The 14582-nt window shown below is 44.5% G+C and overlaps 2 protein-coding genes across 3 annotated transcripts in view; both read left to right on the top strand.

Moving 5' to 3' along the window:
- Positions 1 to 279: 279 nt before the first annotated feature.
- On the top strand, positions 280 to 9876 carry poldip2 (polymerase (DNA-directed), delta interacting protein 2). Of its 2 annotated transcripts, none has more exons than XM_030109404.1 (11): positions 280 to 489; positions 5474 to 5549; positions 5723 to 5820; positions 5900 to 5999; positions 6225 to 6300; positions 6382 to 6489; positions 6635 to 6771; positions 6856 to 6882; positions 7899 to 8024; positions 8310 to 8389; positions 8471 to 9876. In XM_030109404.1, the coding sequence occupies exons 1-11, from the start codon at positions 305 to 307 to the stop codon at positions 8583 to 8585; spliced, it is 1128 nt and encodes a 375-aa protein (XP_029965264.1). In that variant the 5' UTR covers positions 280 to 304; the 3' UTR covers positions 8586 to 9876. The 2 variants fall into 2 exon arrangements, with proteins under 2 accessions (XP_029965264.1, XP_029965263.1); XM_030109403.1 differs by having other exon boundaries at positions 283 to 489; positions 5468 to 5549.
- A 3028-nt stretch (positions 9877 to 12904) lies between these two features.
- Positions 12905 to 14582, top strand: part of lrrc75a (leucine rich repeat containing 75A) — a 53492-nt gene continuing 51814 nt past the window's right edge. The window contains exon 1 of the mRNA XM_030109397.1: positions 12905 to 13157. Within this exon, the coding sequence (XP_029965257.1) occupies positions 12906 to 13157 (252 nt within the window). The 5' untranslated portion in view covers position 12905. The remainder of the gene's footprint in view (positions 13158 to 14582) is intronic.

Genomic DNA, 14582 nt, shown 5'->3' with positions numbered 1-14582 from the left:
AAAATTATCTATACACAAAAATTGATGTATAAAAACAAACCCAAATTATCAGGAACTATGTCACTATTTGCCATCCTTGAAATGGATAGAGAAAAATGTGCACTCGAAGAAACCCTTGTTTTTTCACTTAATGTTGTCAAGAAGAAAATGCAATGTTGCTGTGCCATGTGTACTTTGCAAATTGCTATTTCGTTAATTAAGAATAGAAGAAAAAAGAGTGATTCCCATTGTGCCGCCGGTCCATAAAGGCAGCGTCCTCAACCTTACATGAGTGCGCGTGCGTGGTCGTGTCAGGGCAGGAAAGATGGCGGCCTGTGCGCTCCGCCGCGGATTGCTCAGCAGCGTCAGTAAATACAGCCACAAACACCCACACCGCATCCTCAGCGTGGCCGACAGTGGCGGCGGCTTCGAGGCGTTCAGACCGCGTCCGCAGTGCCGCGCCTGCGGGCTGCCCAGCTTCGTCCAGCAGCGGAGGTTCATGTCGTCACGGTAAGAGTCGCAGCTAGCGTGCTAAAGTCGTTAGCATCGCACGAGCAGTGGGGGGAAGATGGCACCGTGGGGCAGCGACCTCTGAGGGGACAGGGGCCCCGCGGAGGTGTCCGAGCTCCGGTAGGGATCCCCGGTGTGGTGCACGCTTTTTCCGGCCTGGCGTACGGCTCCAGAGCAGACGGAGAAGCCGATGAGCTGCGGTCGTCCTCTGCCGGGAGTGTGCGCAGCCAGCGTGGGTTTGATAAGACTGACAGCGGGTGGAACCTGCTCCAGTCACTACATGCCAGGTCGCTCAGCTCGTTTTACCACTGTTTATCCAGGTTTTTACCGTGGAAACTGTCCGAGCGAGAATCCCGGCTGTCCTTAAAGCTTCAAAACACGTGTTTTCTCACGTTGTGTGAACTTCTGTTGCCAGTGGCGGACGTATCTTTCTGTCTCTGCGGGAGCTTTAAAGTTGAACTGTACAGTCTAAGAGAAGTTATGAATGTGGTCATCACTTTGTAGTAGCGTGCAATAAACTCCAAATCAATCATCATAGCAGTATCCAAACGGCAGAACAATGATTACTTTCCTGTAAATTGTGCTTTCATAATTGGACATTCCTGCTCATTCAAATTAATAGACTGGTTCATTCATACACCAGTGGAGGCAGCTGCCACATGCATCGCATTGACTTCGTCAGGACACTTGACATGTGGGAATCGAACCGGTAGCCTTCCAACTGAGAGAAAACTACTCGACCAACTCAACATCCGCCCCAAATGGAACTCTAATTATGAAAGAAAGATGTGATTAATTGCAATCGATTCTCCAAAAGTAAGTGAAGTCATTAAGATAATTGATATTTCCATGTATTTGTTGCCCATTGCCATCAGAGCAGAAGTCTGAACACAAATATAGGAAAAATGATATGAAATCACAAAATGCCAAACTAAAATAAAACTAGATTATAAAGAAAAGTTCTGCCCCATCTCAGCTGATGTCAAAACAAACCCATAGTCATCTGTGTGTTTATTTACCAGTCTTTTCAACCATTATCAAATTTTTAGCGGCTCTCTGAAGCCCTACTCCTTCCTCCATGTCCTGGAAGGAAAAGCACATGATGGATTGTACACTCATAAATGTGTTACTTGCGATCTATCATCCATCTAATGCTTTTTATTGACTGTTAGAGAACCAGAGCACACAGCAACAACATGCAAACTCTGAGGCAGACATTCTCCCAGTCAGGCTTAAATCTTCTTCGGAATGTGGAACTTTAAGATCATTTAGAAGGTTAGTAGTTCATGATGTATTTATACATGTTAATGCTGAAATAAAAGGCACATTTGGAGTATTTAATGCTGTTTTTTGTACTGGTGTGACACATTGTCTTATGATTTAAATGTGTGTGGAAAAAGGGAACTTCATACGATGAAGATCATGTGATGGTCCAGTTTTATGGTTCAGTTTGAGAGAAGAAAAAGACTTCAGGAAATGGAGATGGTAATGTAATGCTATCTCTCAACATGTCTTCTTTCAGGGAAGTGGGAAAGTAACTCTTAATAAGCACATTTGAATGAATGAGTCTCTAGTTTTGTCCTGAAATACCTCAGTTTTCCAAGAAAATCCTTCATGTTTCACGGGACTTGTGAAAACCTCTCTTGCTCATTAGAAATAATCCACTGACCAAATGCTGCCCAGGTGGAGATTTCAGGCTTAGTGTGAAGAAAGACTTGGAAAAAATTAGCTTTAGTGTGACAGATTTTCTCTAATGCTTTTGGATTTGAGGTTCTTGTTTTCTCATCGATACGCCGAATAAAATGTTTCAAAAACTACTTAAAGTGGATTGTAATAATGACCTGTATTCCATTAAAAGCCCGTCTCCTTTAATGACCGGGTGCATCTTTGAAGAAAGCTCATAAAAGCCGCCTCCCAAAATAAGCCTTTTCTTTTTCTTTTTTTTTTAGCCTTTTCTTTTTCTCTGTGAAGCGCTATGGCACTGCACTGACGGTAGTCTGTGCTATAGCACCAGTCCTCCTGGTGTGGCGACTGCAGAAATGCAATGCAGAAACATGCTGCACTACAAATTAAATCAACACCCTCTTCCACTGTGTAATCCACCAAAACCTGAACCAGAGCAGGAGATTTCCAGGAGGAATCAATCTTCGCCAGATTACAGGAAATGTTGAATGATTTCCTGTTTAACATGTAAGATGTGATTTAGAAAGCCTCAGAGTAAACAAAACTTTACAGAGTGAAGAGTTGTAGCATGACTCGGCGTATGTGTCAGCCTGTGTGAACATGTGATCGCAGCTTAAAGACTTGCGGCTATCATTAGCAGGTGTGGCTTCATGTCAACTCTGCGCCGCGCTCCGGATGACGCAGCAGTTTTTTGTGAGAGTTGTGAAAGGAGCACTTTGATATTTGTGTTTCTTTAAGCTTTCCTCATGTGAAACGGGAAAAAGGCGGGGAGGGTCGAAACATGAGCTGAGAGAGTCCGGGTGGGCGAGCGCCCACACAGCGCCAGTCAGCACTTTCTCATATCTCCATTTTTATGTAACCTCTTCCACTGTTTCATCAGGCCTCTTGTTTTACTTCAGACTTCCAACCTTGTCCAGTCTGACCTTCACTGGTTGTTTACTTTGTTGTTGTTGTTGTGGCTGTTTGTTGACGAGCAGCTGGCCGACACCGCTCAGGTCGCAGAGGGTCAGATAAATTTAGATTCCTGCTTGTCTGTGTCTGCACTGTATTGATATTTGTGGAGTGGTTGTAGAGGTAGAGAAGGAATAGATTGACCCGCTGGAGTGTTTGTGTGTGTTTGCATATTTAGTAAACGCGTATAAAGATGCACAAAGGTGAGAAGTGGGCAGAAGAAAGCATTTAATGTCATGGGAGCATAATTAAAGAGTAATACATTTCTGTTTTAATGCGTTAGAGCTCCTGACTTTACTTAAAAGTGGCACTTTGAACAATAAAACAACCTTTTAGGGTTTAAATGAAGTTAGAACAACAAACAAGTTTTCAATTAAATGTTCTGGTGAATGAAGGCTGAGTGTGTTGTAATCGCTGCTCAATGTTTAGAGCAGTTTTCAGTTTCCAAGTTATTTTCGGGTCGCCCTGTTATGCAATGTTCAAACACAACACGGAGAAATAAAAGCAGCTTGCAGGTACTTCAGTTTGGCCTTTTCACTGGATTTCTGTGTAGTTTATTAATGCTGGGATAATTTGTTGTTAGACCTAACCAATTAAACGAAAATAACGGTGATACCGGTAATTGAACCATGAAGCACAGTTTGTGTCCTTTCTTGTTTCTTTGACGTACGATATCCAAACATCTTATTTTTTATAAACATACTGTATGATATGACTAGAATCTCAATATGACAGTGCGGCATTGAGGCTCATTTGTCGTCTTTCATGGCAGCGTCACTGTTAACCCGGTGCTGTTTACTGCTCTTTACTTAAAGCTCGTGTCCGGAGTTTTGAAAGAGAGAGGGTTTTTTTAATCCAATGTCTGGAGGTTCCCCCTCCCTCTGCTTTCATGAGCGACCAAGCCACGCCCCATTAATTGTGCACGCTATTATCTGTCGGGTGAAAATGAGAGCCTCCGACTCCTACAGCACCCTACATGTTTAGCTGTTTACGGTGGGTGTTCAGCAGACAGTGGATATATCCGAGGTAAGCGGAGCGGCTGCTGCGGAGCTAACTCACCTCTGCCTGGGCGAGCGGCCATGCTCTCTGGCTGCGTGCACACTTTGATTGACGGCACGAGAATGCGGAAGCTCGAAGTCTATTGGCTGATGCTGACCGGCGCTTTTTCGGATAACATGGGGGTCTATGAGACGAAGGCGGGGCTCATAAATAAATTTTTAAATTGCTTTATGCTAATATTATATTGTAGTATCGAACCAGACTGACACATTTAAGCTCTGTTGAAAAATGATAAATACGTTGGAAACGAAGGGAAACTCCGGACACGAGCTTTAAGAAAAAAAAAGTTACTGTTTTCTTTGAAATCATTATCATTTTCTTGGTGGTTTTGTGGGTCGATACAGAGACTTTCAGGACTGATTTTGTCCCACAGGCCTTATGTTTAACACCCCTGGTTTTAGTGGTTCGATTGGTAACTTTTTCTTTTTTCTTCCCGTCCATACTGACTCACTTTGTTTTAGCTGCTTTTAAAGAGAGAATAAATTGATTTGTTTTTATTAATCAATCAGTCTCTTTATTTGAGCAACAATAATTGCAGCAGTTGTCCATTTATGCAGTAATATTTGAACTGTGCTCAAAAAGGAGCAGGTAGAAGTTCGAACACATTAACCCGTATTTCATCCCTTTTCTCACATAATACACATAATTCCAGAAATTTTTGGATTAGATTGATTTGCAAGTGCGGCATGTCATCTGTAGATGTTTATATGAGACAAAACCAAAGTTAAATGTTCAAAAATGGATCAAATTGACCTGACGGCACATTCCTTCAGTTTCTCTCTCATGGTTTTCTTCATGTATTTGAGCTAAAGTCACAGAAATAAATGTGATCTGTGTTCCGTTTGTGCTTCGATCTTGGTGTGCTCGGTCTGGTTCTTCAGCATATTTGTCATAATAAAATGTGATTATTCTTCTGCAGCTCAGCCATAAAATAACCCGCGTTGTGTTAAATCCCACCTCATTAATCTCATCTCTGTGGAGGGCAAGCCCTGCCCAGTTCGCATGTTATTGATTTAAAGTGACCAGCTGTTGTTGTCACTGGTGGAATTCACTTCCAGTGTTTTCTATTGCGCGGATCCATGTGAAGACTGGGAGATTATTAAGTTGTGTGTCCGCTCTGTTTTTCAGCTGAGGTGTTTTAGTCAATCCAGCGGCGATTGAGATTACAGCCGATTTGGTCTCTCGTGGAGCTGAACGAACACCGCCGCTGGGGTTTCTTGTCCGGCGCGGGACGCCAGGTTTGCTTCACGCTGCAGTGTGTAACGGTGTTGCCTGTGTGTGGCAGGAACAGGCCCGAAGGGAAGATTCTGGAGACGGTCGGAGTGTTTGAGGCCGTGAAGCAGCACGGGAAATACGAGACAGGACAGGTGAGACTGTTGTTGCACATTATTCATGTCGTCATTGCGTTGTTTTGAGGTTGTGACAATAACTTGATGTTGCGGGACACTTGCCTGATCTCGTCAAGTGGCGTTAATCCGTTCAGAGGTCGAACGTTTCTAATCTGATGTTGCTTTATCTGCTGTCTGCTTGTCCTCCTCAGCTGTTTCTCCACAGCGTGTTTGGCTACAGAGGAATCGTCTTGTTTCCTTGGCACGCCCGCCTCTATGACCGCGACATCACCCCTCCCATGTCGGACAGGTGAACGCACGCACACACACAGACCCACACTCACACTCTCTGCTAATGTCACTCACTGTTGCGATGTGTCTTCCCTCAGCAAACCCGAGCCTCCGGGCGCCCACGGCTCCAAAGAGGTGAAGGGGAAGACTCACACCTACTACCAGGTCCTCATCGACACCAGAGACTGCCCTCACATAGTAAGTCCTGCCGCAGGTGAAAATGCAAAACTCTGGTTATGTGCCAGTGTTGCCTGGAATGTTTTGGGAGCGCTCCGTCTCCATGGAAACGGGAGAACATTTCATACTTGAGCATCATTTGTAATGAGAATCAAAGTTCCTTGTCTGTCTCTTTGCATATTTCCTCCGTGAGGCGAGGAAACACTTTTAGCTGTAATAATGGTCGGTTTGTTGTGCTTTGGACAGTCTCAGAGATCCCAGACGGAGGCGGTGACGTTCCTGGCAAACCACGACGACAGCAGAGCTCTGTACGCCATTCCAGGTATGCAGCGCGTCCGGCCGGTCGGGAAGCTGCGGCCGCACGGTTCCATTTCTTAACAAAGCCACTCTGGCGTTGCTCCAGGTCTGGACTACGTGAGCCACGAGGACATCCTGCCCTACAACTCCACCGAGCAGGTTCCCATCCAGCACGAGCTCTTCGAGCGCTTCCTCATGTACAACCCCGCGAAATGTGAGCATTATCAACAGGAAGTAGCATGAGCCTTAAAGAACCGGAATGTTCTGCAAACATTTGAAGATTTCCATCACTGTTGAGTAAATCTTTGAACAGTTCCAGTTGAAAACAGATGTACATTTCCCCCCCGCGGCCCTCGCAGCTCCTCCGTTCACGGCCCGGGACACGCTGAAGGCGTGGCAGGAGAAGAACCACCCCTGGCTGGAGCTGTCGGACGTCCACAGAGAGACCACCGAGAACATCCGGGTCACCGTCATCCCCTTCTACATGGGCATGAGGGTGCGTGAGGCCGCCGTCTGACCCGTGATCTGAGCCCGGCCCGGCCACTCTTCGATTCTAACTCCTGTTTCTTCTCGTTCTCAGGAGGCTCAGAACTCCCACGTCTACTGGGTGAGAAACTCTGCTGAAGTCTGAGTGATTAAATGAGAGCGGAGCGTCGGCGAGTGAATGAAGCTGTTTGACCTCTTAGAGGGGTTTGATATGGTTCACATAATTTATGCAATCTAAATGAAAATTTTACTGTCTTGGTTCTTTGGCAGTGGCATATTTGCATGTAGTACTGTAGTTTTGAAGATTTAATATCATTTTGAAGTCATTTGAACAGTCGTTCAGCTTTGACTGTACTCGGATCCATTATGTTAAAGGGGCTGTATCATGCTTTTTTAGCTAGTCCAAACCCCAGAAATGGCATTAACATGGTAATAGTTTATTTTTGGCGCTAAGGAAAAGTCATTTTGTGTGAAATAAGATTTTCTGGGGCTAATTCTGAAACCCGGAAGAGAAAACGCTCTGTTTCACTGAAAATCCGCTTCTCCCCCTGTGGACTTTGACTGACAGCGAACTTCAACCAATCAGCGCTTCAAAACAAATACGCTAGCTAGCTTTAGCTCTTTAGCTCTAGCTTCTCTACACATAAAGACACGCGAAAACGTCTTTTTCTGTGAGAAACTCACCAAGCGCAGACCCTTCAGACTCTTGCTCCTGCTTGACTGTTGCTTTCAGCCGATGGTTAAAGTTTATCTCCGTAATCAGTTAGAAAAAAGCGGCAACGCTGATTGCCGAGGGCCTGCGGGAGGGGGGCTCAGGGGAGCCATCTTCTCCATGTGACGTGAACGTGGGAAACAGAGCGTTTTCACGGGTGCGGGAGGGGCTGCCTCTCCGAGCAGCACAAACACAAGGAAAGCTGAAACCCACAGGCATGAAGGAAAAAAATGCTTTGGGTGTTTTTGGTGAGTACATAGCTATATAACAACGTTAAAACATACAAAAAGTGAATTTTGCATGATACAGCCCCTTTAAGAAAAGTAAATATTTGATATGCAACTTTTCCAGTTCCACACACTTTTTGCATTAGTCTATTTTAAGTAGAATATTTCTGGAAAAGTGTGTGTTTGTGTGTGTTTCAGTGGCGTTACTGTATCCGCCTGGAGAACATGGGCAGTGAGGTGGTTCAGCTCCGAGAGCGACACTGGAGGATCTTCAGCCTGTCGGGAACTCTGGAGACGGTCCGAGGACGAGGAGTGGTGGGCCGGGTCAGCTTATACACACACACACGCACACACACACACACACACACACACCATATAAAACCTGTGTAGCAATTTCTACTCTTTCCATATGATATAATGGTGTTTTCTGCACCAGTCAGTCGGAACAATATGACCACTGAAGTCAATCGTGATTCTCTCATCACTGCAGCTTTAAGCCGGTGGATTTTAGTCTTCACAGGAACATTTTACCCTCACTCAGTTTGCGTTACGAGCAGCAGTATAAATGTAAGAGTTTGATGAGGAGTAACGTTTGACTTGTAACTGCAGGAGCCGGTGTTGTCTAAAGAGCAGCCAGCCTTCCAGTACAGCAGCCATGTTTCCCTACAAGCCCCCAGTGGTCACATGTGGTGAGTCCTCGCTCCTCGTCGTCGTCCTCCTCCTCCTCCTCCTCTTCTTCATCATGAGACGTCTGTACCGTCTGTCCTCAGGGGGACGTTTCGTATCGAGCGGACCGACGGCTCCCACTTCGACGTGCGCATTCCCCCTTTCTCCCTGGAGAGCAACAAGGACGACAAAGCGCCCCCTGCTGGCTACACGTTCTAAGCCCCGCCCCTCCTCGGACATGGCCGCCACGCCGGCCCATCTGGGGTTTTCTAGAACTGTCCTGTAACACGGCCTCCGCGTGAGATTAGCATGAGTCGGGTCTGTTCTGTCCCCAAACGCAGCGATCGAACCTCTGAAGGTAGAGAGTCAGTCGGCTGCAGTATTAACGGAGGGAGGCTCCTCACACTACAACTTCAAGCTAGTCTTTCCTCCAACTCTTTTTTTTTTTTTTTTCTCCTCCTGTGAATCCCTCAGTCTCTACAGCAAAGCTCTGTGGGTCTTCACCGACAAGCAGGAAGCCGCTCTTTAACTTCTAAACACATTTGATACGAAACAGTTCGGTTGCAGCTGCAAGCAGCACAAAGTGCCATCAGCTGCTGTCTCTCCGGCGAAGATGGATTGAAATCCAAAGGTCATGGTGCGTTCATGCAGCTGGGAAATCAAGTTACCGTTTTGGAAATTCCCACTTCTGAGTAAGAAGCAATGTCTTGACAAAGTCCAAGATACATAAATTTATTTAAAAATGGACTTTGTCACTTAATAAACACAGGAGTGCATCAGTCATCTATTACATTTACATTGTGTCAATTAGAAGCAGAAATAATGTCTGATCTTTATTTTCCCAGTGTGAAATTTAAAGTTTGACAGTGTTCAGGTGTGTTCTTGCTACCTGGAAGTCAAATTTCCCACTTACCAGTTAGCCCTGAATGCGCCGGTTGTGCTTGTCTGGCATATATTTATTGAATTAATGGGATGAGATGAAGCATGCTGAATGAGCGACTTAGAGAAAAATCTGAGACGTTATAGATGTAGAAATTCAGATAAATTTGATTCCACTTGAATGTACCGTTACGGTTTGAGCCTCGTTGGAAATCTGCGTCGGCGTTGCGTCCTCTCATTTTAAATCGTCCCGCTCAACTTTTCAGGGGACATCAGCGGCTCCCCTCCCTCAGACCTCTAAGTTATTCCTGTTTCTTTTTGTACATTTTGAGATGAGATCAACGGAAAGTCTTTGACAGTGATTCAGTGTTGAGAGACGAGAGCAGAAAGCCGGAGCAGTGAAGTGAAGCCTCCTGAAGATGAGGGGACGGCCGCTCCTCCAGACTAAAACCAAAACCAAGTCCCAACTCCCTCACTCTGATTTTATGAGCCCAACATTTCTGAGAGACCGAGGAAAGAAACTAACCTTTTCCTGTTTTGATAAGTGATTTGAAGCGATGGTTGAAATGCTACTGTAAATAGAGATGTAATTAAAGGCAAAAACCAATAAATATTCCTTTTGAAAAATATACACACGTCTGGAGAGTTTCTTTGATGTTTTTCCTGAACCTAAAGACAAAATGCACTCAGATACTTAATGATTCAGTGTTTACCGTTGAGTTTTCAGACTCCATATTCGTCCAAACAACTTTAATGTCAGGTTTTTGAATTCCTTTATGTTCTATAAGGAATCATAATTGTTTTAAATCGTGATTGCAGAAGTTTAGCCAATGCTTGGTCAAAGCATCCACCTCCTCTCAATCTTTTCCTGCTGGTTTCATCACAGTGGAGACAAAAATGCATCAAGGGCGTGGTTACTGTGTGAAGACAGGTGGAGTCCTTCAGTGGGCCCAGTTTACTCCCCTCTCAACAGCAACGTGCTTACAAAACATTTCTTACAGATTTAAAAATTAAGTTTGCAGTAATATCTGTGAAAAAGAAAAAATCCATGTGGAGAAAACTCTTAACTTGTAAAATGAAAATGCAGATCCTGCAAGCCTTATTGCTTCATTTCAAATACAGAGAAGTCTCATCAGTGAGTAAAACCTATTAAAGCAGCTTTGAAAGATTAAAGATGAAAGGAGCTTCATACAGCCACCAGAAGATGTCAGTGTGGACTGTGTTCAATGAGGCCAACCAGATCTGTATTATACTGTCAGTTTGCATTTGTTTATCCATAAAACACCCTCCTCCTGCAGGCATCAGACGATATCAATTCTTTATTTCCATCCGGGTTAGTTAAAGCTTCACACATTAACAGCAGCATGAGTGAAGACGGTAATTAATAAAGACAATCACTGAGACCAAATGAATCTGTCAGGAAACAAAGATTATGCTCTGTAAACTTTTATTTTTCTCAAATTTTGAGCATAAAGTAAGATAATGTGAAACATCAGGCTTTATTGGATTTGTCTTGTCTTCATGTTTGTGTCAAATTCTGGCAATTTTATGGAAGAATGTCTATGATATATATATGTAACTGGACAAATATTTTTGCAATATTTCAATACTGGACGATAATGTGCGTGCTTTATTTTTTGGTTTGCTGAAAGAAAAAACAAAGAAAAAACTTTCGGGATTTCAGAAGAAGAACAAACTATTGGGTGATGATCTTCGAAGACCTCATAGAAAACAGCTCTTAAATTTTTTTTTTGACTAAACATTAAACCAAGCAAAGGCTCGGAAGGGTGGAACCGTATAAGACACAGAGATGATGCTGAAGTCAAGCTCCTCAACACAGAAAAAAGTCCTGTCTACCCACTGTATAACATGGTGGAGGTATCATCATGCTGCTGGGCTGCTTTTCCAGTACCTTAGCTGTTATCCTTATTAAAAACAAAGATAACGTCTGAAGATTTTTAAAAAAAAAAATGGTTACATTTATCTGCATAAAGACAAAACACTTTTTGAAGTGACAGTAACGAGTTGTGATTTAAATCAAACTGAAATTCTTTAGTTAATATCTTACTCTGCAGGAAAGAAAACATCTTCTGCAAACCTCTTGAATCAAACTAGCATGTAAAATAAGCCCTTTCTTGTCATTTTCTTTTTAAATTGCAACCTTATGCAGTGCGTCAGTATCCTTTTGTAGTCTAGTTCTTCTAAAATGTGCAATTTGTTATTCACACTGTCAGTTTGAATGTGCAAGACTGTAAAACCAAAGTGTTCCAGAATGTGTTGATATGCACAGATTTATCCTCACATGTGAAGGAGATTATGTGAACGTGTAAAACAGCTATAGACGGGGGAAAGATGAGTCACATCAGTGATCTTAACTTAACACTGAGGAGGCTTCCAGATGAGGGGAATGTTATTTAAAATGCTCCTCGTCTCGTTAACACAAACACTAAAAGGTGATTCAGCCCACATACACACCAACAAATGTATTTATATCTGTGTTTGTGAGCTTACACATGTATACAAACACACGGAAGGTCCTAACTGTGAAAAATATGTAATTTAATTAAAAAAAATTAAAAGTAAAGCAATACTGAAAATGTATGAAATAAGATATTATGCCTCTGCACATTACAAGCAATGCATTTTAAAGATATTTGGTGCTTAGACCCAATTCAGCAATAATCATAATTATATCAATGCACTGTAAAAACTGATGAGCTCTTTCAGCTCCAGCTATTTTAACACTTTAAATGCATTTATCATGATTTGGATGCATGAAATTCAATATTTATTGTTACAATGGCGATAATAAACACATGTCAGTAAGATTAACTCACTTTTCACATTTTTATATAGATAAGTTTTATTGAAGTGTGTTTTTGGGTAAATAATATTTAATAACAATAACGATATTCAATAATACACTAAAGTTCTCGGTGCGCGTGCTCGCGCTCCATCACCACGCGGCGGGGAGAGAGGAGAGGACCGATGCTCGGGTGCACGCGCGGCGCGCTCCCGTGTCTCCGCTGAACGCAGGGTGGAAACATCTTCCAGTCCCGGTCCAGGTCCCGGTCCCGGTTCCGGTCCGGGGGACTCAGCCCGCCCGCCTCTGCCCTCAGCCCCGCAGCCTCGGCGGACCGACGCCGCGCCTCGCAGCCTCCGCCCCGGGCAGGATGGAGCCGGCTCCCCGGGAGGAGCGCGGCCGCTAGCCGCAGGTTACCGCCGGGGACGTAAACATTGCCATGCCCTGCTTCATGCAGCACCTCTTCCGGACCTCCTCTGCTGCTGCACGGAGCTCCGGGCTCTAGAGGAGGACGGTGGGGAGGGCGGGACGGACGGACGGACGGACGGACAGACAGCCGGACGGAGGAAGTTGTGTGCGGGATAGGAGGCTGCTGCGGGCCACGGAGGGGATCCCGCATCCTGACATGCTGCAGGCTGCATCCTCCGACCTGTTCCCGACCTGAGCCTCTCTCTCTCTGGGAAGAAGAAGTTCCCCAAAGCGCCGCGCGGAGCTGTGTGGTCATGAGCTTTTCTCTCCGGGTCTGTCCCATCCCAAACTCAGCAGGCTTCCCCGGGAGGCAGCTGACTCTTCTCTGGGGGGTTTAGTCGCTCCTGCCCCTGCCGGAGTGCTCGGTGGGGCAGCTCCAGCCCAGCGCCATGGGAGCCAAGCAGAACAAAGGCCAGGAGCCAGGTGGGGCCAGTCCTCAGCACAGCTGGAAGCGGACCCCCACCAAGGAGCGGGGGGACATCCTGGCCTCCCTCATGCTGAAGTCGGGGGACCGGCTGGGTCGAGGCGGGACGCCGCCGCCGCCATACCAGCGCCGCATCGGGATGATCCAGGAGATGATGCTGATGGCCAAGCAGGGCAAGCAGGACGAGGCCACGGAGATGCTGAAGACCCTCCGACAGGTAACGTCCGGCCGTCGCTATGGCTGCACGATGCAGCCCAAACTTATCGGTATCGCGATGTCAACACACCGATGAAGATTAGTTGAGTTTCCATGCATTCATCATGATCTGCGAACTCACTCACTGAGTTACTGCTGCTGTAAACAAGAGGCAAGAGAAAGAGCACTGTTAAGAACCAAGTGGAAAAACACATCAGTCACTTTAAAGTTGTATTCGTTGCAAAGCAGACTGTCGCTTGTTGACGGTGAGCTTTAGTTCTCCTGTTTGTCACTTTGATCGTAAACCTCAGTGTCAATGACGGCAAGATATTGTGTAACCTTTTTCTAAAACAAGTGGCACAAAAAAAAAACACAAAAATTGAGAAGAAACTGTCAAATAATAAAGTCAAATCATCAGCCATTAGATGACTAGTCGGCCCTCTAACACAGTGGCTTCCACTCCTGTTTATACAACATTTTCAAGTGAAAACGATGAATCTTTGTAGTATTTTCAGTATTTGTTTATATGTAAACAGTGTTGGGAATCACTAAAGATGGCACTTTTTGAAAGTGACTTCCAGAGTTTATCATTTTTTAAATTTTATCATGTTTAAACATCTAAAATGGCTTCATGGTAGGTTTTGGAAAATTTGAAATTATAGATGGGCAATATTTTTTAATCATCATGAAAAAGAAAGTTTGGGAAACGCTGCTCAGCAGACACATTTGCCCCATAGTGCGAACAGAAATACAAAGGTGGTGACGAAAGAAGATTCCAAGAGAACTCAGAGTCATACTTTTCCAAACGGTCCTCCATAGTGACAAATAACTGGGATGAGAGGATGGACAATACAGTCAGCTGACTTTTAGTTTTATATCAGCTTTCGAACTCACAATGTCTGACAAAGCCAAATGTTTCCTTAGTTTTAGGCTCTGTTTACATGAAAATGATCGACCAGAAACAGCATAATTCTGAAAAATTTCATATTCACACAGCAACATATTGAGAACGATTGCTTGGAAATAACAGAAATGCTGTAGTCTGCATGTCAGGCCACTAGGTGGTGCTGTGCAGAGAAAAATACAGGCTCCTTGAAGTCCTATGTAACACATGGGTCTCGCTTTATGCAGATGACGACGTAGTAAATGTCAGCGATTGTCCACTTTGTTGGAGAAATGCTGTTAAATTCAAATCTGTGGGTAGAACAATTGTTCTACTCACAGATTGTTATTGATCACATGTGCAGACAAATTATTGACTGGGTGCAGCTCATATGCACAGTACTACACCTTTCAGAAAGTTGTTTTGCTTTTGCACAGACAGTGTTATGAAAGTGTTTCCCTCTTATTGTGAACCCAGTCGTCAATGTCGGCGGAAGACTCCGCAAACTGTGTCCTCCACCTGTGGCATTTTGCAGCCTTCAGCGTGCTTGATTTTACAAATTCA

Source organism: Salarias fasciatus, chromosome 14 (genome assembly GCF_902148845.1).
Source record: "Salarias fasciatus chromosome 14, fSalaFa1.1, whole genome shotgun sequence".
In the NCBI taxonomy this organism is placed as follows: domain Eukaryota; kingdom Metazoa; phylum Chordata; class Actinopteri; order Blenniiformes; family Blenniidae; genus Salarias; species Salarias fasciatus.
The sequence above is the reverse complement of the archived record's forward strand: the minus strand, read 5'-3'. Positions and strand labels throughout refer to the sequence as shown.